The sequence below is a fragment of the Rhineura floridana genome, chromosome 14 (genome assembly GCF_030035675.1).
Source record: "Rhineura floridana isolate rRhiFlo1 chromosome 14, rRhiFlo1.hap2, whole genome shotgun sequence".
Classification (NCBI taxonomy): domain Eukaryota; kingdom Metazoa; phylum Chordata; class Lepidosauria; order Squamata; family Rhineuridae; genus Rhineura; species Rhineura floridana.
The window spans coordinates 30,247,469-30,268,803 of record NC_084493.1 but is presented as its reverse complement, the minus strand read 5'-3'; the positions used below and the strand labels follow the sequence as shown (position 1 = coordinate 30,268,803).

The 21,335-nt window shown below is 44.8% G+C and overlaps 1 protein-coding gene across 1 annotated transcript in view; it reads right to left on the bottom strand.

Annotated features, from left to right (window-relative positions):
* Positions 1-21,335, bottom strand: part of CSPG4 (chondroitin sulfate proteoglycan 4) — a 159,381-nt gene that overhangs the window by 9,715 nt on the left and 128,331 nt on the right. Inside the window, exons 6-8 of the mRNA XM_061595220.1 lie at positions 3,693-3,891; positions 3,072-3,206; positions 582-748 (exon numbers count right to left, since the gene is read on the bottom strand). Coding sequence (XP_061451204.1) covers positions 582-748; positions 3,072-3,206; positions 3,693-3,891 — 501 coding nt within the window. The remainder of the gene's footprint in view (positions 1-581; positions 749-3,071; positions 3,207-3,692; positions 3,892-21,335) is intronic.

Below are 21,335 nucleotides of genomic sequence, written 5' to 3'. Positions count from 1 at the left end.
CACCTGGCAATTATGGGAACTACTTTCAGCTGTAGTTCAGAGATTTTTGAACTAATTCAGTGAACTTCATTGAACCACACTAATTCATTCCAAGCACTGGGAGGAGGGCTTTTTGGGAAACTGTACTGCCTATCAGAATCAATAGCTGCTACAAGCATCTGGAGGCTTCTGACCAAATGGAGGCTTTTTGAACCGGATGAAAAGTGGTACATGCTTGTCAAAGGCTGTTACTGGGATAGTAGAGCTTTCCAATGGGATGTACTCAGTCTGACTTTTCAAATTGAGCAGACACAAGAATGCAAACATTCAGCTCTCTATGTGACTGCTTTGTGTGCACACAACTCACTCCTGTTCTGTGTCACTGCATTATGACAACAAAGCCATTTTTCTGTGTGTGCTCAGCTGTTTGTTCCAAAACCTGATTTGCTCAGCAATGAAGAGGAATTAAGTTCTCTTCTCTCTCTCTTTCCTTCTTTCCTTTGTTGAAGGGAATTTCATGGGAAGGCCACAGCAACTGCCAATCAAAATCAAGATCATATAACTATGAGGGACATCAAATAAGAAGAGGCAAATACTTTTACCTCAGCTTGGGTGAAGTTCCTCAGCATCTCTCCATCATCAGCCTTCTGGCTGTTCACCAGTCTGCCAAATCTTGGAGGCTGTTCTATGATGTAAGATAGCAACCGGGCTTCTGCCTCATGATTGGTCACTGCTTTCAAGTTCTGGCTTCTGATTGGCTGAGAAGAGCCTTTAAAAGAAGTGGTTAGGAGGAAGTGATCATTAGGAGATGGTGCAGTAGATGTTTTGCCCATAGTTTCATTCCTAAAGAAATAAGGACATGCTCCTCCCTTCTAAGTTATGAGGAATTGTGATATGCCACACTTTCATGCTCATCTTGTGGGTTTTACATGCATTGACTTCACCTGAGCACGTTCCCTGTAATGGTTTAGCGGTGATGCATGACAAAAGGAACAGACCATAGCTCAGTGGAAGACCACATGCTTTGCACGCAGAAGGTCCCAGGGTGAATCCCTAAGTCTCTCCAATTAAAACTGTGTTCTTCAGCCTTGAATCCTTAGATGTTGTTGGACTACAACATCCATCATCTGTGACCACTGGGTAAGCTTGCTGGGGATTACAGGAGTTGTAGTCCAACAATATCTAAGGACCCAAGGTTGAAGAACACAGAGTTAAAAGGATCAGCACTAGCAGGTGAGATCCTGGAGAGCCACTGTCACTCAGAGAAAATAAGGGGCTAGACAAATAGTCCAATCTGGTGTAAGGAAACTCCTTATGTTCCTCCTCCTCAACAGAGAACCACTGGTTCCAGTGTGCCAGTGAGTGCAGCAACATGAAACATGTGTTTGCCACATGCACATGTGACATTTTTAGATGTATGCTCTAGGAAATACGGAGATGTGTTTTGGATATCTGTTTGTTTAAATGTTTGCAAAAAGCCATCATGGCATCTGAGCAGGGTTTGAATTCAGATGGAAGGGGGAATGTAAATCTTCCCTCAGGTTGCTTCCCTAAAGAAAATTATCCTTCTTTGAACCCGCTATTTGCCCCTGTAGGGAAAATGTATGGTTTCCAACCCTTATCCCATAGCGTCTGTTTTAAAAAATGTGAAGGGAGATGCAATCATGTCTCATCTAAATTGACCCTAAAAGAATCAGGTTGCTATTTCCAATATAATAACTAATAATAACAACAACAACAATAAAAAATCTTTTCCTTCAAGGAGCTCAAGGTGTAAATGGTTCTCCCCTTCCTCATTTCATCCTCCCAATAACCCTGTGAGGTAGGTGAGGCCAAGAGACAGTAACTACTCCAAGGTCACCCAGTGAGCTTCATGGCCGAGTGGGGATTTCAGGTCCTAGTCCAACACTAACCACTACACCACATTGGCTGACTCGGAATATGCTAATTTCTGAAGTGCCATTGAATCTTGGTACCCATCCTCAAATTCATCTTAATCTTCAGCCCAATTCTAACTTAGGAGGCAAAGCTGTGTCTGGCTGTACCACTTCAGACTTGAGATGGGGGAATCACAAATCAGAATGTTCTTTCACAGGCACACAAATCCAGTGCACACAGAAAGCTGGATTTCAGGGGAAAGAGTCTAGTCTAGCCTTCATCCTGGCTTGCTAGTTTTCTGTGTGTGTGGATTTTTTTTTATTTCTGTGTGTGTGGATTATTTTATTTTATTTATTCAGTCATGTTCAGTGGTACCATTCAGACAACCACAAGGAGGTCTGACATTCATCCTTCCTCATCTGATGACTGCAATTCTCCCAGCACCCCAAGGACTGTGAGAACTTTTTCTCTAAATCAGGCTAATGCCACATATTCTTGACTGCCTCAGACTAGGAAAGGGGGATAAGTTCTACTTAGTTTGTGTTTAAAGGCAAACCTACCTAATTCACACTTTCTGAAAAGATACACAAACCAAAACACAACCATCCTTTGAAATTTGCACTTTCCCGAGTGTTGTAGTGCAGTCCTCCACCCATGTAATGTGTAACAAAAGGATAAAACGTGCATAAAATGCATATACAGTAGGGCCCTGCTTTACGTCGTTTTGCTTTACAGCGATTCACTAATACAGCGGTCTCAATTAGACGCAATTAGACTAAAGCCCCACTCATATGGCTCTTGTTCCACTTTTACGGCGGTTTTTGGGCATCGCACACCATTCTGTTCAATGAGTTCGGCTTTACAGTGTTTTTCGCTTTACAGTGGGGGTCCGGAACGTAACCCGCCATATTAGGGCCCTACTGTATTCATGAAAATAAAATACAAAAAATGCATTATATTAGGGAAAAGCGCTTTGCAAACATGTATACATTGGGGAAATTGCACGCAAACGTGCGTATTAGAAATTCACACTGAAATGCTGATGACTTTTCATGAGGACTTAAAAAAAAGGCAAACTGATGTGGAAATGTGGGGAAGTGATCTGAAAAGTAGAAAAATGAGAAAACTGAAATGGGCAGATTCTCCCATTCCTCGCTCAGACTCAAGGTTTGCCCTGACGATAATCCCATGTGAGTCCTTCGCAGATACCTTACCTGGGCACACAGTCAGATCTTGCTTGTTTTCCAGAGTGATGACCAGTCTCTTCTGGGCTTTCACAACAAAGAAGTGCCCGGGAGACATGTTCTCTCCATCGGATAAATCAAAGGAAAAACCTCCATCTAGGGGCCCTGTGGAATAGATGACAACAGGGAATGAAGCCTAGGACATCAGGGGCAGAGAGGGGACATCTCTCACTAACCTGACCAAAAGGTTGCAATGTATACCAGTCAACATAGACAGTAATGAGCTACATGGACCAGTGGTCTGACTCAGTACAATGTTTCTGTTTAAATCAGACCTTTATTCAGAACCGTGAGGACTGGAACACTGCTTTATTTTTAGCGAATGGACAATAACTCACTGATAAGAGAGCTAAAGCACATAGGTTTATGTGTGTGTGTGCGTGCTTTGTAAAGTCTCCAGTTCAGTCCCTGGCATCTCCAGGTAGGGCTGGGAAAGACTCCTTTCTCTGATCCTGGAGAGCTACCATCAGTCAGTGTAGAAAATATTGAGGTAAGATGGACCAGTGGTTTGACTAGATGTCAGGCAACTCCCATGTACCCCTCTCTTTTCTTCACCCAGCCACCTTGCTTCCCCCTCTTTCTGCTACAAACCTTGATGGATGAACTGAACAAGCTGGCTATTGATCTGGGCCTGGGTGAACCGTTGGATCAAGTTGGTGGGTGATGACTTCAACACGACCTTCCCATTGACTGGTGTCCTGATGGAATAAACCACTTCCTCTGGAGGGCTGTCTTCATCTTCACTGCTGAGGAGATCAGCAGTAATCTCTGCTATGCCACCTTCATGCATCTGGCAGGAAGAGTCAAGAAATCAATAGAATTAATCACCCAAGACCCATCTGCTTTCTCCCCATTGTTGAGACCATTAGGTGAGCCCCCATGCTGCATCCCACCACCAATGGAGATGTGATGGGGTAGGGATTCAGCAGGGTTGTCAACATTTTTAGGCCCATGAGCATCTTTGGATTTTTGAGCAAGTGCCTTCGATGCTATCCTCTCTGATCACTTTTTATTTATTTTATTCAATTTATTAGTCGCTCATCTGGCTGGAAACCCAGCCACTCTGAGAAACGTACAAAATAAAGGCATATAAACATCAGACATAAAAGTATATAAACATCAAAAACAAAGCAATAAAACTAAACAACAAAGTAGAAGCTATCCCCCAACCCACACAGCCCAACCCAAAGATCAGAAAGTCCTCCTAAAGAAGCTCCCTTTTGAAGGCTGGAGGGTGGGGCAAGGCAGGTGGAAGCAGCCTCCCCTGATGGCAGCTGAGTCTCTCTCCCCTCATAGTCCTTCTCTTGAGGCAGCTCCCTTTTGAAGGCTGGAGGGTGGGGCAAGGCAGGTGGAAGCAGCCTCCCCTGATGGCAGCCGAGTCTCTCTCCCCTCATAGTCCTTCTCTTGAGGCAGCTCCCTTTTGAAGGCTGGAGGGTGGGGCAAGGCAGGTGGAAGCAGCCTCCCCTGATGGCAGCCGAGTCTCTCTCCCCTCATAGTCCTTCTCTTGAGGCAGCTCCCTTTTGAAGACTGGAGGGTGGGGCAAGGCAGGTGGAAGCAGCCTCCCCTGATGGCAGCTGAGTCTCTCTCCCCTCATAGTCCTTCTCTTGAGGCAGCTCCCTTTTGAAGGCTGGAGGGTGGGGCAAGGCAGGTGGAAGCAGCCTCCCCTGATGGCAGCCGAGTCTCTCTCCCCTCATAGTCCTTCTCTTGAGGCAGCTCCCTTTTGAAGGCTGGAGGGTGGGGCAAGGCAGGTGGAAGCAGCCTCCCCTGATGGCAGCCGAGTCTCTCTCCCCTCATAGTCCTTCTCTTGAGGCAGCTCCCTTTTGAAGACTGGAGGGTGGGGCAAGGCAGGTGGAAGCAGCCTCCCCTGATGGCAGCTGAGTCTCTCTCCCCTCATAGTCCTTCTCTTGAGGCAGCTCCCTTTTGAAGGCTGGAGGGTGGGGCAAGGCAGGTGGAAGCAGCCTCCCCTGATGGCAGCCGAGTCTCTCTCCCCTCATAGTCCTTCTCTTGAGGCAGCTCCCTTTTGAAGGCTGGAGGGTGGGGCAAGGCAGGTGGAAGCAGCCTCCCCTGATGGCAGCTGAGTCTCTCTCCCCTCATAGTCCTTCTCTTGAGGCAGCTCCCTTTTGAAGGCTGGAGGGTGGGGCAAGGCAGGTGGAAGCAGCCTCCCCTGATGGCAACAGAGTCTCTCTCCCCTCATAGAGAGTTTTCCCTCCCCAAGATCAGCCACCACCATCCCACCCCTGAGATACAGAAAGAGAAAACACATGCACACAAATATGGCTTTTCTAAAGGATATGGGTAAAAATGGGCTCTAGTAGAATGAATTTGAGCCTTGTAAAGGACATAGAGTTGAAAGTGGAAGTAGGATAGAGTGCCATTCCTTCAACTTCCTCTTTCAGCTCTACATACTTTCCAAGGGAGAAAAAAAATAACATTACTTCAAGCAAGGGGCAATGTGTGTGTGTGTGTGAGCGCGCGCACGCATGCGCAGGCTGAGAGGCTTTGTGGGTACCAGGGGGAGATCTTGACGACACCATTGTATCCATGGATGCCACATTGGGAACCCCTGCAGTAGAGGGAATCTTTTCAGCTGCAACCCCTCCAACATTTTACAAATAAAAATAGGAGAGGGGGCAGGCTTGTATCACCCCAGTTCCAGTAGTTTAGTGGCAAATACAGAAGTGCAGAGTCCCTTCATATTAATCACAGCCATGCCCCCTCTCCATCTTTTATTTTTATGCTGCTGGGTTGAGAATGAGAATCTTGTTAATGCCTTCTCCCACAACAATATACATCTGTAGGAGCCAATCAGCATGAAAGGGGAGAGTGTTAGCTACTCAGAAGGGCTTTCTTTGTGGCTGACCCACCTCCTTTCACTCTGATTGGCTCCAATCAGCAGAAAAGGACAAAGAAGCATGTTAGAAGACTCTTCTCAGTGGCTAACACACTCCCCTTTCATACTGATTGGCTCACAGGATGCTGGAGACATAGGGATCCTGCTGGGGCCCTGCTCCCAAAAAAATAAAGGGTCTAAGTCACACACACCCCGAGACCTTGGTTGACTACACCCCTGCCCAATTCTCATGCCAAGGTTTACCACCTAGGTCAGCCTCTTCCACTCTTATGCATTCCTGAAAGCTTTACTGTGCCTGCTGTATTAATCATTTATCTTGAATCAACCTTCACCAACCTGGTGCCCTCCAGTGTTTTGGACTAGAACACTGGCTGGGGCTGATGAGAGTTCTAGTCCAAAACTTCTGGAGGGCACCAAGTTAATGAAGGCAGTCTTGTACTGTTCTAAAAGACAAGAAGGGTCTCTGTCTTTTTGGTTAAAAATGCACCAGGAATAGATATCTATCCTATGGGTTTCCCCAGCAGATGAAACAGCAAGATGTGAGCTGTGTTGGAACCTTAATGTTCATGAAAGTGTCATGGGCATTAGGAAGATGTGTTCGCCCACAAGCTGTCTTTCTGAAAATCTTGCCTGCCATTTGCATGACCCAAAGCATTTTAGTACTGCTGTTTGTTTTTTAATTTTTTTTTTCCATTTTGACATTTTCGCTGGACTGAATTACTATAGGATGTGATTTTTGTCATCTATTATTTCATAATCCCTTTGGGTTATAAAATGCCTTCAGTACACCAATGTAGAAAGGCTGTAGGTATGTAAACTGAAAATGAAATGACATTACTGAGAGCCTTGTGTCACTTTAAAGACTAACAGATTTCCCTGTTGTAATCTCCTGTAAATTCAATGGGACTTATTTCTGAGTAGAGATCTATAAAATTTCACTTTGAGAAAGGACTAGAACCCCGTTACTCCAATGCATGGTTATTCTCAGTTAGAGTGGCAAATAGTATTGCTCAAGGGCTGGGGAAGCTTTTTTTCAGCTTGAGGGCCACAATCCATTCTAGTCAATGTTCCAGGTGTGTGGCACACATCGCTGGGAGGCCAGAAGCCAAACTGGGTGGATCAGTAAACATTGATTTGCTCAAACATCCCTCTCTGTCCTTCATCCTGGCAATCAAGAAGTATCTTCAGAGTTCAAGGACACATTCTAGTCAGGCAAAACAGTGCTAAGCAGGGCTGCTGAGGGATGTGCCCTGGGGACAAGGGGTGTGGCTGGGTAGGGTGTGTGGCCTGGGGAGAATTCTGAGGGCCAGATAGAGAGGCCCAGAGGGCCACATTTGGTTTCTGGGCCTGAGGTTCCCCCTATATACTATCATACATACAGTGGTGTAGTGGTCCAGGGTCTCGGGGGATCTTAGTCCCCTTTTTTGGGAGCAGGGCCCACCAGGGTCCCTAATGTCTCCAGCATCTCCCAAGCCAATCAGCACAAAAGGGGAGTGTGTTAGCCACTGAGAAGAGTCTTCTAACATGCTTCTTTGTGTTGTGCTGTGTGTAATGTGTGTGCTTAATTTCGTTTAAAGCAACACCACAGCAGCAGAGTAACAGCAGATGTTGAAATGCGAGTGTGCCAGCGTGTGCGTGCTTTTGCCTAAGAAAGCAGGCTTTTACCCTGCATCAGCATCACTGAGACTTGAGACTTAGTAAAATAAGAAAAGCTACTTTATTTATAGAAATACATAGTAGATAGAAAAGCATACCTAGTTCTAACTAACTAAGTTGGAGGCATAACACCCAGGTGTAGGGGCTTGGAGAGAGCAGAGACAAAGGGATGTCTCCTCTCTCCCAGAAAGTCAGAGGACAAAGAAGTGGAAAGGGTGGAAGGAGGAGGGGCAGGTAAGCTTCCCTGAAGATGTAACAGTCTAGCGACAGAAGGAAGTCAGCCAGAGCATCACAGGTAAAAGTAAACAAGCCTATCCACCTGGAGGACCCTAGCTCTATCTCCCGTCTGGAGCACAAACAAAAGGACAAAACAGGAGTTGCTCTTGCCCCACTTCCAACACTTTGTCCTTTCTTGCTGATTGGAACCAATCAGAGCGAAAGGAGGTGAGTCAGCTACAGAGAAGACTCTTTTCAGTAGCTAATACTCTCCCCTTTCATGCTTATTGGCTCTTAGGAATGTCTATTGTTGTGGGAGAAGGCATTAATAAGGATCCCATTCTCAACCCCACAGCAAAAAGGGGGGTGGCGGCTGTGACTATCATGAAGGGACCCTGCACTTCTGAATTTGCTGCTATGCTACTGCATATGTATTAGCTCACCACTTCATTCTGGCTGTAAAAATCCGAATAATCTCTCTCTCTCTCTCTCTCTCTCTCTCTCTCTCTCACTCTCACACACACACACACACAAACACACACACACACACACACACACACACTATTTGCAACAACAGTAAATTGGCATCCCACAGTGGCTATGTTCCTTTGACACCTCTTGTGCACAAGCCATTGATTTCCTCTCCCACTGCTGTTGTTAATTTAGCAATGCACACATGCAAGAACAGGGATAATGGGGTTACAGAGGCTGGAGAATCCATGTGGCTGCTTTAAGTTGAAGGTAGCTAAAATATGGAGCTATGAAGTGGGAAGCCCCATGTCGAATCCTGCTACTGCCATTAATTCACAAAGCCTTTTCTTCTCAGCCTTGGTCTTCTCGTCTGCAATAGGGGAATAATAATACTGATCTACTATACAAGACTGTTGTGAAGCACACCTTGAATTGTGTAAGTTGCTAAAGAAAGGCTAAATAGGATGACCATTCAAGCCTGACCTCGTTTCTGCCGTAATCCATGGTTTCTTCTGTTTCTCCCTTCCTCTAATTCTGATTGTTCTTGACCTGCCCAAGCATTGTTCTTGACTTCCATCATGCATGCTGGCTTGAGAATGGGCTATGCAGACACTGGGACGCGTGATTCAGGGCCCAGCTGCCTTTGGCCCAGACTTCGGTGCTTGCATTCAAGCACGGCACACCCAGTTCAGGCAGTCAGATGCCCAGACTTGCGCTGCAGTATTTGCTTGGAGCAAACACACTTGTATTTCTGGACTTTGGGAACTCAAGAATGGCCTTTTGATGGTTCACATTCTCCTTGAAGCTTCACCATTCATGTCCTCCCCCCCCCCCAAGGAATTGTGTGCCTTTTCCATGGAAGAACATAAGAGAAGAAATTCTGAGGAAACCTTGGAGCTCAGAAGGGTGATTTTGCCTGCTCCTTCCTCCCAGGCTCCTTGGTTCAAGGGCACAACATTTGGTTCGACTCTTCCAAAGGTCTCCCAGGAAGGTGCAGGAGATATCTCTTGGCAAAGGGATGGAACATCTTGTTCACAAACTCCAGGGAGTTTCCAGTGGGATTTTGGTTAGAGAAATACTCATTCATCACTCCCAATGTCCCCCTCCCTCCCAGAACTGTTGCTATCTGACCTAATGTGGCACACTGCTAGAGTGTGTGCATGCTTGGGATGGTGGAGAAATGTGGTTCAGTTCGCCTTTAAAGGCAAATTTATCAAATTCGCACTTTCTGAAACAACATGAGAACCGAAACACAGCGATCCTTCAAAATTCACAATTGTGTGTTGAAGTCCTCCAACTAAGCAATGCTTGCAAAAATGCATATATTAGGGGAAAGTGTGCATAAAAATGAATATATTAACATTGAAAAATGCATTGTATTAGGATAAACTGCTTGCAAAAATATAGACATCAGTCAAAACTGCATACAAAACTATGTTTAGAAAGATAAATTCTTGCTAAAGTGCTGGAGAATTTTCATTAAAAACATTTTTTATAAAAAAATTCTCAAATTGTTGCAGAAATGTGGAGAACCAAATTTAAGATTGGAAAGCTAAGAAACTGGAAGAACCGAAATTGACAGATCCTTCCATCCCTAGCGCATGCACCATGCCAATCCTTTCTAGGTGGGGTAAGCTGGTTTTCTATGGCCCACCTCTTTGTGGGCTGTTCTGCTGCTGCTGGGGGTGGTGGCTGGTGCCCATTGGAACAGGTGAGACTGAAGGCAGGAGGGCCACCAGCAGGTGAAGCCAGAGCCACTGAAAAGCAGCGCTAACTAATTCTGCTTTTGCCTGCATCCTCCTCTCTCTCGAGTTCTACAAAGACAACACTGAAATGAAGGAGGAAGCTGACAGCCAGTGCCACCACCTGGACCAGATGCAAGTAAGAAGGCAGGCAGGTGTGGATTGGCTGAGAGCAGAGTGAGGTTGCTGGGGCAGTGCCCCGTTTGCCCTAATGCGCTTGTCTGCACTGGCTGCTGCCCTTTGAGAGTGTGGAGTTTTCATCCACCAAAGGCAACAGCAAAATTCTCATACGTAAGCACCTTAGGCCAAGTACACACCATGCATTTAAACCACATTTAAAGGACATCCTTCCCCCCTAAAAAAAAAATCCTGGGAACTGTAGTTTGTTAAGGGTACTAGGAATTGTAGTTCTATGAGATGTAAACTACAGTTCCCAGAGTTCTTTGGGTGCAGAGAAATGTGCTTTAAATGTATGGTCTGCATGTGGCCTCACTTGCATTATTACGGAGTGGGCCACCTCTGATCTTCCAGATGCTGCTACTATAGCTCCCACCATCTCTGGCCATTGGGACTGATGGGAGTTGGAGTCCAACCACACTTGGAAGGCCACAGGTCTGTGCATTATCCGATCAGTCGCTTGCCTGTAACTAAACCCACCTTAGCTGGTAGATCAGTTGTAGCCCCTATTGGTGCTATGGGTCAATGGCCGGTGAGGGTGTTCTGTCTCAAGAGGTAGATTCTCCTTCTGCCAATTTGCCTGGAACTCTCCTTAATCAGCAGTTTTGCATGAGATCTGCCAGCTCAGTGGTAGAGCACCCTCCTTGCATGCAGAAGAAGGGCCCAGGTTCAATCCCTGGCATCTCTGGGTAGGGCTGGGAGAGACTCCTGTCGGATATGCTTGACAGCTGCTGCCAGCCAGTGCAGACTGTACTAAGCTAGATGGACCATAGGTCTGGCTCATTAAAAGGCCTCTCATTCACCATAATATCAGGTTATCAATATCAGGCAAAAATTGGGGCATTCTATACCTCATGTCAAGTGTATAAATGCAAATTAGGCCTCTGAGTAGTTTTAAATAGTGGGTCTTGGGTAGGGGTCTCACCAGGGACAAGAGATCTGGGGCCCAGGGCAAAAAGACTTGTGACTTGCATCCCTCCAGGCCACCCTCTAATAATGCCCCTGCCTAGTAAACGGACACCTGTGGCGCTTTCAGATTACTGCTATTTCTGGGTAGGATTCCGGTTGCATAGTTACAGTTGACTGAGAGATCTTGCACAAGAAACCCACTTCCAAAAGATCAGACTTTTTGCAATAAGGAAAGTGATAGGAAAATGCACTGGAATGTATGGGAGAACACTCACTTTCAGGGCCACACCAGGCAGGACTGGGCCCTTGGGCACCAGACTGCCCCAGGCCCAGGTCATCATGCTTCCCACCCACCCGTGATGCAGATGGTGTTGGCTTAAATAGGCCCGCACACCCCACCTCCCCGCTGTTGCCTCAGCAAACTTTTGCACTGTGTGTGCATGCCTGCCATCACCCACGATGGAGGTGAGGACATCAACCCCTTAGGGATGCCCCCACCGCCGTCTAGGATGATGGCAGGTGTGTGTGCACAGTGTGCTGGCGTGGGAAGTAGTGGGGGGGTTGCCTAGGAGGGGGAGCTCCCACTCTGGGTTCTGCAGCAGCACCAGGTCAGTGGGCATGATTCATCCCATTACCCAATGATAATGCTGATTGTGGAGCAGGAGCTCCACCCTCCCAGCCTAAGGAGGGGCCCTCGGCCAGTGCCTGACCTGGCCACCTGCCAGTGCTGGGCCTGCTTGCTTTGATGCAACATAATCTCCCCGCGAACAAATTAGAATGAATGCCCATTGAGTAGCCAACCTTGTCTAATCTCCTTGCAAACAAAACAGGATGAGTGGTCAACAGATAGACCCTCTCAAAGCGTCGCTGGAGCATAGCCCTTTTAGGGCAACTTTCCAGGAGCCGCACACCAGTGGTGGAAAGGGCCAGAGGCCAATGTGGGCAGAGCAACAGATGTAACACTGACTTTTTGCAGGATGCTGCATTCGAGCCACACTTAGAGCGAGAGGTGTCTGCGCACATGTCTCTCCATTCAGGCAAGAAAGAGGCATTTTCACAGTTCAAGGATATAAGCCAAGCAAAAGCATTTGAGAAGGGAGCACAGGAAGACCAGTGAGAAGTGTGGAGAGTCCCAAGGGCCAGATAGAGATGTCTGGAGGGCTACATTTGGCTCCTAGGACTGAAGTCCCCTATTCCTGCTCTTGGACTTTGCAATGAGAATGTTTTCTTTCCAACCCTGCTGTTGAATGTGAGGCCTGGAGGTCACACTGGGCCCATCAAGCTTCTTTTACCACAAAGCAGTGTGGTGTAGTGGTTACAGCATTGGATTTGGATTGAGGAGCTCTCAGTTCAAATCCCTACTCAGCCATGAAGCTCACTAAGCAACCTTGGGCGAGTCTCTATCTCTCAGCCCAACCCACTTTCCAGGGCTGGTACAAAGTTACAACGGGCATGTGGAGAGTTTGAAAATTGTCCTCAACTCATTCAAAAAAGGGTGGGCACAGTAGAGACTAGTGGCTCCTGTGTCGGTGGGGCAGTGGATCTGCTCCAGGTTTTCATCCAAACTTTCAACTTTCAAGTTGCTGTCCAGTGGGTGGGCAATCTTTTTTGTCAGTAAGAGCCACATGTGGTAGGGGGTTAATGGCTGGGAGCTGCGTGGCAGTGGGTGTCGTTGTTGCGTGGGACCTGTGGTGGGGTAGGGCCTGGGCTGACAACACATCCACACATATATGGTCTTTCTCTCACACACTCATCCACACAGAAACATACACTTAAGCCGCATCCACACTATACGTTTAAAAGTGCAATGATACCACTTCAATAGTCATAGCTTCCCCCAAAGAATCCTAGGAAATGTAGTTTGTTAAGGGTGCCGAGAGCTTGTTAGGAAACCTCTGTTCCCTCACAAAGTTACAATTCCCAGAGTTACCTGGGAAACGGGATGGACTGTTAAACCACTCTGGAAATTGTAGGTCTGTGAGGGGAACAGGAGTCTTCTAACAACTCACAGTACCCTTTACAAAACTACAGTTCCCAGGATTCTTTTTGGGGAAGCCATGACTGTTGAAGCAGTTTAAGAGTGTTTAAAATGTATAGTACCGATGCAGCCTTACATGGGCATCTGTGTGGGTTGCACGGAATGCCCCCGCGGGCTGCATGTGACTTGTGGGTGGCCCACATATGTCTTAGGATAGTAAGGACAAGGACGACAATGTAAGAAATAAAATGTTCTCATTGAGAAAAACCAGGGAATTCCCACATCTGTACCCCGAAAACATTTATTTTTGCTGACATTAGGAAAGAATCCCAGCCATGGAATGAATCTTGAATTGCTATGAGACCTTGAAAACATTAAAAAAAAAAACCTGACCCCAAAATGATCCTGATTAGCATCTGTTAAACAATGAGATCATGTGCTATGAGAACATCAGCTTGGTCTGCCACTTTGGATTTGTTCTTTCTTCATCAAATTTCCGCCCTTCCCTTTGGTTTGTTTTCCACAGCCACAAAAGTGAGAGACCCACATGGGATTCTCCCCGCCCATCTTTCTGATGACCCTGATTGGCTTGTCCTGCAGTGGTCAGCCTGTTGGTACAAATTACCCAGAGCCCTTGGGAGGAGAGTGATGGAACATCATGGAAACGCCCAAGATCTCTCCTTCCTACTATCACAGAGACTTCTTCATTTTTGGAATCTGTTTGGATCTGAGCGCCCTGGAGGGAGCTTGCCAAAGTGAACAAACTCCACTTAGTACGGCTGTGATGCTCCCTAATGCACGGAGCTGTGATGCATCTCTTTGTTGCATTCCTGCAGCCATTGTCTTTTGCTTGGGGTAGGATCTAAATATGGGCCGAGTCAAGAAGGCCTCCGCTGGAGCTGGAGCTGTATGCAGTCTTTTGATCCCAGTTTATGTGTTTATTTTTACACATTTTTTTCATTGATTTGCAACAACTCTATGGGTGGTATTCAATGAAGTATTCTCAGAGTAAACCTACTGAAATGAATGAACCCAAGTTAGTCAGGTCTATTAACCTCTGTATGTCTACTCTGAGCAGCACTTGCATTGGATACTACCTTAAGGAACTATTTTAATAACTTGCTGAGTTTTATATTCATGAGGCAGAAGAAGGCTCCCAACTTTTGGATGGGGCACTTTGAGATGTGCCTTTAACAACTCTTTGAGCTGGGGCAATTGGCAGGTGAAATATGTTAACTTCTGTGCAGCAAGGGGAAATCTCACCACTTCAGTTGCTGATTTTGGCACGGCACAAGAAGGCAGGCCAGAGTGGGGGCATTCTGGCTGGTGGGCCATTGCTCAGTGATAGATAGGGATGGGTGAGTCTGTCATTTTTTGTTTCTCTTTCCTCATTTTTCCAGTCCAAAGTTCAGTTCCCCCTATTTCCACAACATTTTTTTTTAAAAAAATGTCCTTATGAAAATTTGTCAGCATTTTTGTGCAAATTTCTCCTATTGTACACTGTTTTTGTATGCAATTTTGCCTAATACACAACTTTCTGCAAAGCAGTTTTCCCTAAAATAATGTAATTTTTGTATGTTATTTTGCATCACAATATGCATCTTTATGCACACTTTATCCTAGTTATACGCATTTTTGTACATATGACTGAGCTAGAGGACTGCATTACAAAATTCACAGAAGTGTCAATTTTGAAGGATGGCTGTGCTTTGGTTCATGTAGTGTTTCAGGAAGTATGAATTTGGTAGGTTCACCTATAAATGCAAACTGAATTGAATATCTCACTCCTCTCTGGTGGTAGAGGCTAGCCTGCTCCTACTTTCCTCTTGTGCTGGGTGGTTGTGGTGCTACACTCATAATAACCTGAATGTTAGAAACGGAATGCTACTAGGCCCTCAGTCACTTAACTTCTAGAGTGGTCCTGGGAAGGAGGTTGAAGGATGAAAATACTTGCAATTCACTTTAATATTTTATCTGTCTGTCTGTCTGTCTGTCTGTCTATTATTTGATTTATATCCCGCCCTTCCTCCCAGCAGGAGCCCAGGGTGGCAAACAAAAGCACTAAAACATCATAAAAACAGACATTAAAATACATTAAAACAAAACATTTTTAAAAACATTTTTTAAAAAACTTTCAAGACATTTTAAAAGAAAAGGTTAAAAACATATTGTTTTTTTAAAAAAGGTTTAAAAACATATTAAAATGCAATTCCAACACAGATGCAGACTGGGATAAGGTCTCAAGTTAAAAGACTTGCTGAAAGAGGAATGTCTTCAATAGGTGCCGAAAAGATAACAGAGATGGTGCCTGCCTAATATTTAAGGGAAGAAATTCCACAGGGTAGGTGCTGCCACACTAAAGGTCCATTTCCTATGTTGTGCGGAATGGACATCCTGATAAGGTGGTAGAGTGCAGAGTGCAGAACACAATGATCGACTGGGTATATAAGGGATGAGATGGTTTTTCAGGTCCCAAGCTGTATAGGGCTTTGTACACCAAAACTAGAACCTTGAACTTGGCCTGGTAGCAAATGGCAGCCAGTGCAATTCTTTCAGCAGTGGGGTGACATGTTGGCGATACCCTGCCCCAGTAAGCAGTCTTGCCGCTGCATTTTGCACCAGCTGCAGCTTCCGGACCAATGTCAAGGGCAGCCCAACATAGAGCGCATTACAGTAATTGAGCCTAGAGGTTACCAGTGCGTTGACAACAGTAGTCAGGCTATCCTGGTCCAGAAATGGCTGTAGCTGTCTTACTAGCTGAAGCTGGTAAAAGGCACTTCTAGCCACTGAGGTCAACTGAACCTCTAGCAACAAAGATGGATCCAGGAGCACCCCAGACTACAGACCTGCTCTTTCAGAGGGAGTACAACCCCATCCAAAGCAGGCAACTGACCAATTATCCAAACTCAGGAACCACCAACCCACAGCGCCTCCGTCTTGCTAGGATTCAAACTCAGTTTATTGGGCCTCATCCAGCCCACCCCCAAGTCCAGGCAGCAGTCCAGGGTTTGCATGGCTTCTCCCGATCCAGATGTTACGGAGAAACAGAGAAGTCCTCACCCCAAATCTCCTGATGACTGCTCCCAAGGGCTTCATATAGATGTTAAACAGTATGGGGGACAAGATGGTACCCTGTGGTACCCCACAGCACAACTTCTAGCCTGCCAAAAGACAGTCACCCAATGCTATTCTCTGAAAACAACATTGGAGATAGGATCAGAACCACTCTAAAACAGTGCCTCCAATACCCATCTCACCAAGTTGGCCCAGAAGGATACCATGGTCAATGGTATCAAAAGCCACTGAGAGATCAAGTAAGAGTAACACAGTTGCACTCCCCCTGTCCTTCTCCCAATAAAGGTCATCCATCAGGGCGACCAAGGCCATCTCAGTCCCATAACCAGGCCTGAACCCAGACCGGAACGGATCAAGATAATCTGTTTCATCTAAGAGTACTTGCAATTGCTGCGCCACAACCCTCTCAATCACCTTCCTTGAGAAGGGGGTATTTGTACCAGTTGGTAATTGTCGCAGACAAATGGGTCCAGAGTGAGCTTTTTCAGGAGCGGTCAGATCACTGCCTCTTTCAGGGCAGCTGGAACCACTCCCTCCCACAATGATGATCACACCCTGGATCCACTTGGTCAACCCCCTCAGCAAGCTTTAAGAAGACAAGAAGGGCAAGGGTCGAGAGGACACATTGCTGGCCGCATCATCTCAAGCACCTTGTCTATGTCATTAGGTCACATCAGCTGAAACTGTTTCCAAGAAGTTGCAGCAGACGTTGCACTGGACGCCTCATTGGGGACTACAGTAGGTGTGGATGGGGCATCTAGACTGCTATGGAGGCGAGCAACTTTGCCCTCAAAGTGCCTTGCAAAGAATATACAGTGGGCCTCCGAATGGTCTAAAACTCCATTTCCTAGAGTTGATGTCAACAGACCCCTGACAATACAGAAAAGCTCCACTGGACGGCTACTTGAGGATCCGATGGAGGCACAGAAGTTATGGTTATGATGGTTTAATCGTGCCCGATCAGTCTCACAGCACGTCTTTCACCACTTGCACTCTAGCTGTCGTCCAGCCTGTTTCATTGCCCTTAACTCACTGGTGTACCAAAGTACAAACCAGGCTCCACAATGCCAGAGAGGGGTGCTCGGGGGCAACCATGTCAAAAGCCTGACACGCCTCACTGTTTCACAGTGTGACAAGGGCTTCAACAGGGTCACCTGCTCTATCTACTGGGAATTCCCCCAAGGCATTCAGGAATCCAATGGATTTCATTAGTCTGCGGGGGTGGACCATCTTAATCTGTCCACCACCCCTGTTGGGAAGGTTTAGAGCCATAAGTCTAAACTTCACTAGGAAGTGGTCTGACCATGACAATGGGGTGACATCCACCCCCCGTACCTGCAGACCACTCCTTCCTCCATCTGGAGCAAAAGCAAGTGGAGGGTGTGCCCTGTGCTATGCTGGTGACAACTTGAGATAGCCCCAAAAAGGCATACCCAGAGGCAAACTTAGGGCAAAACAAGGAAAGTGATTTAACAAGAATGGGTACTAGAAAATATGGACTGCTCTTGGTAAATAGGGATGGTTAGAACATATAAAAAGATTTACCAGGGATATGTACATCCCCTCCAAAAGCACCCCAGCACTCTGTCTGGCAAATTAATAACAACAGAATAGGAACTTGGTAGCAAAGGGTGGATGGACTAGGAGGAATGTGTGGCTTTCTGTTTACTAGCCAGACTGGTTACACTTTTAGAGGAGTCGGGAACTTTCTGCTAAAATAGTTGGGGAGCTCCTATTAGTTCAGGCACCTTGCTGAGACATGGTAGCTGCTGCCTATCTATCTGTGCCTATAATATGTTTGTAAACAGTCATGCCGTTACACCATGTGATGACAGCATTTCATGGAGGGGGGGAGGCACAGTGGATGTGTGTGTGAGTGAGACCAGCAAGCAAGCAAGCAAAGTGGGAGAGCAAGGCACCCTGGGCAAGTCACAGAAGAACAGTCAGGACAGCCCTGGGTAGCTCTTCATCAACTGTTCTTTTTTATTGTTTTTTATTATTATTATTAACTTTTTGATACAGAATTACACATTAATTACAGCCTCCAAACATGAGTACTGTTTGACATAAAAAGAAAAATTATATAACCAGAACAAACCTGAAACTCCCCCCTCCCATTTGTTGCAGAATATTGAATTTAAAGCCCAGATATAATAGAGATCAGAAAATTCTTAAGATAAAGTTAAAAAGCAAATGTAGGACACATACATATATCAATATGAGTTTTTAAAGCACCAATCATTGTCTATCAACTTATAAATACTTAAACAAAAAAGACAAAATTAACTCACATACAATGTTAGGCATTCCAGATTCGAGCGTAATGTAGTGGAGGCTCTCTACCATGTTCTTTTTGATTTACATAGACTATAAATGGATACCAATTTCATAGAAATTGTCTTTCTTGGTGATACCCTGGGATACTGTCAATTTGATTGTTAATTTTTCCATGAAAGCAAGATACCATGTTTTCCTATACCAACAATCCACTGTAGCTCCTTGTAATGTTTTCCAATGTGTAGCTATAGTAATTCTGGCTGCCATCAGTAAATTACCTAGTAGAGTTTTGTAGATTATACCTTTGTTTCTCCTTCAGATAGATTCAGCGCTGCCAATTGTGGTGTTCTGTCTATTTGTTTGGAGATGATTATTTCAATTTCATGAAAGATTAAAGTCCAAAATGTTTGTACTGAAGCATACTCCCACCACATGTGGTGGTAAGTTCCAGCCATCATACATCCTCTCCAACATCTGGGGGAGTGTATCCGATTAATTTGAGATAGATGTGTTGGTGTTAAATACCATCTGTGAGCTATTTTTCACATGGTTTCTCTTATTTGGTTGGAAGAGGTTTTCACCAGAGGTTTATTCCAAAAAATTTTCCATTCTTCCTCCTCGACTTCTACTCGCCAATCACCTTCTCATACTCTCTTTAATCCAGATAAGTTCTCTCCTTCTTTATCTAATAAAAGTTGATAATTTTTTGACACAATACCCTTATCCCTGTCTCTTGCTGCCAATATAATATTTTCAAAGGGGGATAAACTTGCCCTTCCTGCTTCTTTAATGTTGGGATGGTATATAAAGACTGCTAACTGTCTCCAGTGTAACCATTGAAGTTTTTGTCCCTCCAGTGCTGTTGTAAAGGCCTGCTGTGTTATTGGGGAACCATTAACATAAAAATCACGAAGATGATAAAACCCCTTCTCTCTCCACTGCTGCCAAGGTAAGTATCTATTGCTTTATAAAATTCTGGGTGAAAAAAGAGTGGTGTCATAGATGATGTCTTAGATAAAAGGTATTTTCCTCAACTTTGCCAGCTTTGTAGTAAAGTATTAGTGAATGGATATTCTTTTAATTGTTGTAACAAAGTTTTTGAGGGTTTTCTGAAGAGTATTACGCCTAATGGAATACCTTTCACTAAAATATTTTCTAGTTGAACCCATCTTTTTATTTTATTATCCAATATTATAAAAATAAGATGATATAATTGGTTGGCATCAAAATAGTGTTTTAAGTGTGGAATTCCCCACCCCACCCCTTTTTTAATTGTCGGTATAATAATGTTTTTTTTAAATTCTGGGTAATTTTTTATTAAAAATAAATTGTTCAACTTCTTTTTGCCAAATCTTTAATTGTTTTTCCGAGATGTGAACAGGGAGTGCATGAAATAAAAAGGTTAACTTAGGTAACAATGTCATTTTTATTGCGGAGATCCTTGCTGATAGTGAAATTTAGCCCACTTATTCATATCAGCTTTTAATGCATACCAAATTGGTCTGTAATTAACCATAAATAGTTTATTAAGGTTTCTATGCGTTTGAACTCCCAGGTATCGTAGCTGCTTTGGGCACAAACGAATGCCCAGAGCAGCTGAGAATTGGCGTTGCATCTCTGGAGGTAAGTGGAAGCACATTGCTTCTGATTTTGTTAGATTAACTTGTAGGCATTTTAGCATGTGTTTTTAAATTGTTTTAAATGTTTAAATTGTGTTTTAAATTGTTTTTAAAAGATGTGTTTTAAATTTGAATATTTGTTTTTAATGTTTTTAGGTACTGTAAACCGCCCAGAGAGGTTCGGCTATGGGGCGGTATATAAATACAATAAATAAATAAATAGGCCAGAAACACCCACAAATTGCTCTAATTCTGTCTTCAGTGGGAGCACTGCTTCTGAAGGATTGGTCATTGTCAATGCCATGTCATCAGCATACATACTAAGAAGGTGTGTATCCCTTTAATATTTTGGTTTTGTCTCAGATGTTGTGCCAAAGGTTCCATCACCATCAAGAACAGGAGAGGAGAGAGAGGGCATCCTTGTTTCGTTCCTTTATGGATTGTAAATTGTGGAGAATCTCTGCCATTTATCCTAATCACTGCTGTAGAAGGTGAGTAAATTTGGTTTAAAATTGTTAAAAATCATTTTCCAAAATTCATTCTTTTTGTTACCTCAATTAAAAAGGGCCAGTGTACACAATCAAATGTTTTATATATATCTAGAGATAAAAAAAAACCATAGGGATACTATTAGATTTACTGTAACGGATTAAATTTAGTATTCGATGTATCAGGTCTGCAATTTGTCTTCTGGGTATAAATCCTGTTTGATCTTCATGAATTAAATTTGTGATCATAATCTTTAGTCTATTTGCCAGCAGGGATGTAAATATCTTATAATCATTATTTAATAATGCTATTGGTCTATAAGATTCTACATTTGAGGGATCCTTAAAGGGTTTTTCATCAACTGTTCTGCTCTGCTGTTTATTTATTTATTTATTTATTTTATTTATTAAATTTATATACTGCCCGACTAGCAATAGCTCTCTGGGCGGTGAACATAGAAATACAAAGCATAAAAAATACAATAAATAACACACACCTCACTGACAGCCTCGGGCAGAAGGCAAGGAGAAGGGAAGGGGCGGGAGAGTAGGACAGTTGCTGATGGGCTGCCCTGGCCACTCTCCACTTTTCCTGTGTTGCTGGCCTCAGCTGGTTGCCTCTCTTCTCCTCGCAGGAGGGTAAAAGGGGAGGAAGCTTTGCAAGCCCTTTTTGGGGATGGGGGAAGAGAAGAGGAAGCTTGGCAACCCATATGGGAGGGAGAGGGCAACCTGTTTGAGAGTTGGTGTGTGTGTTTCAGAGTCCCGGTGGGGGGAA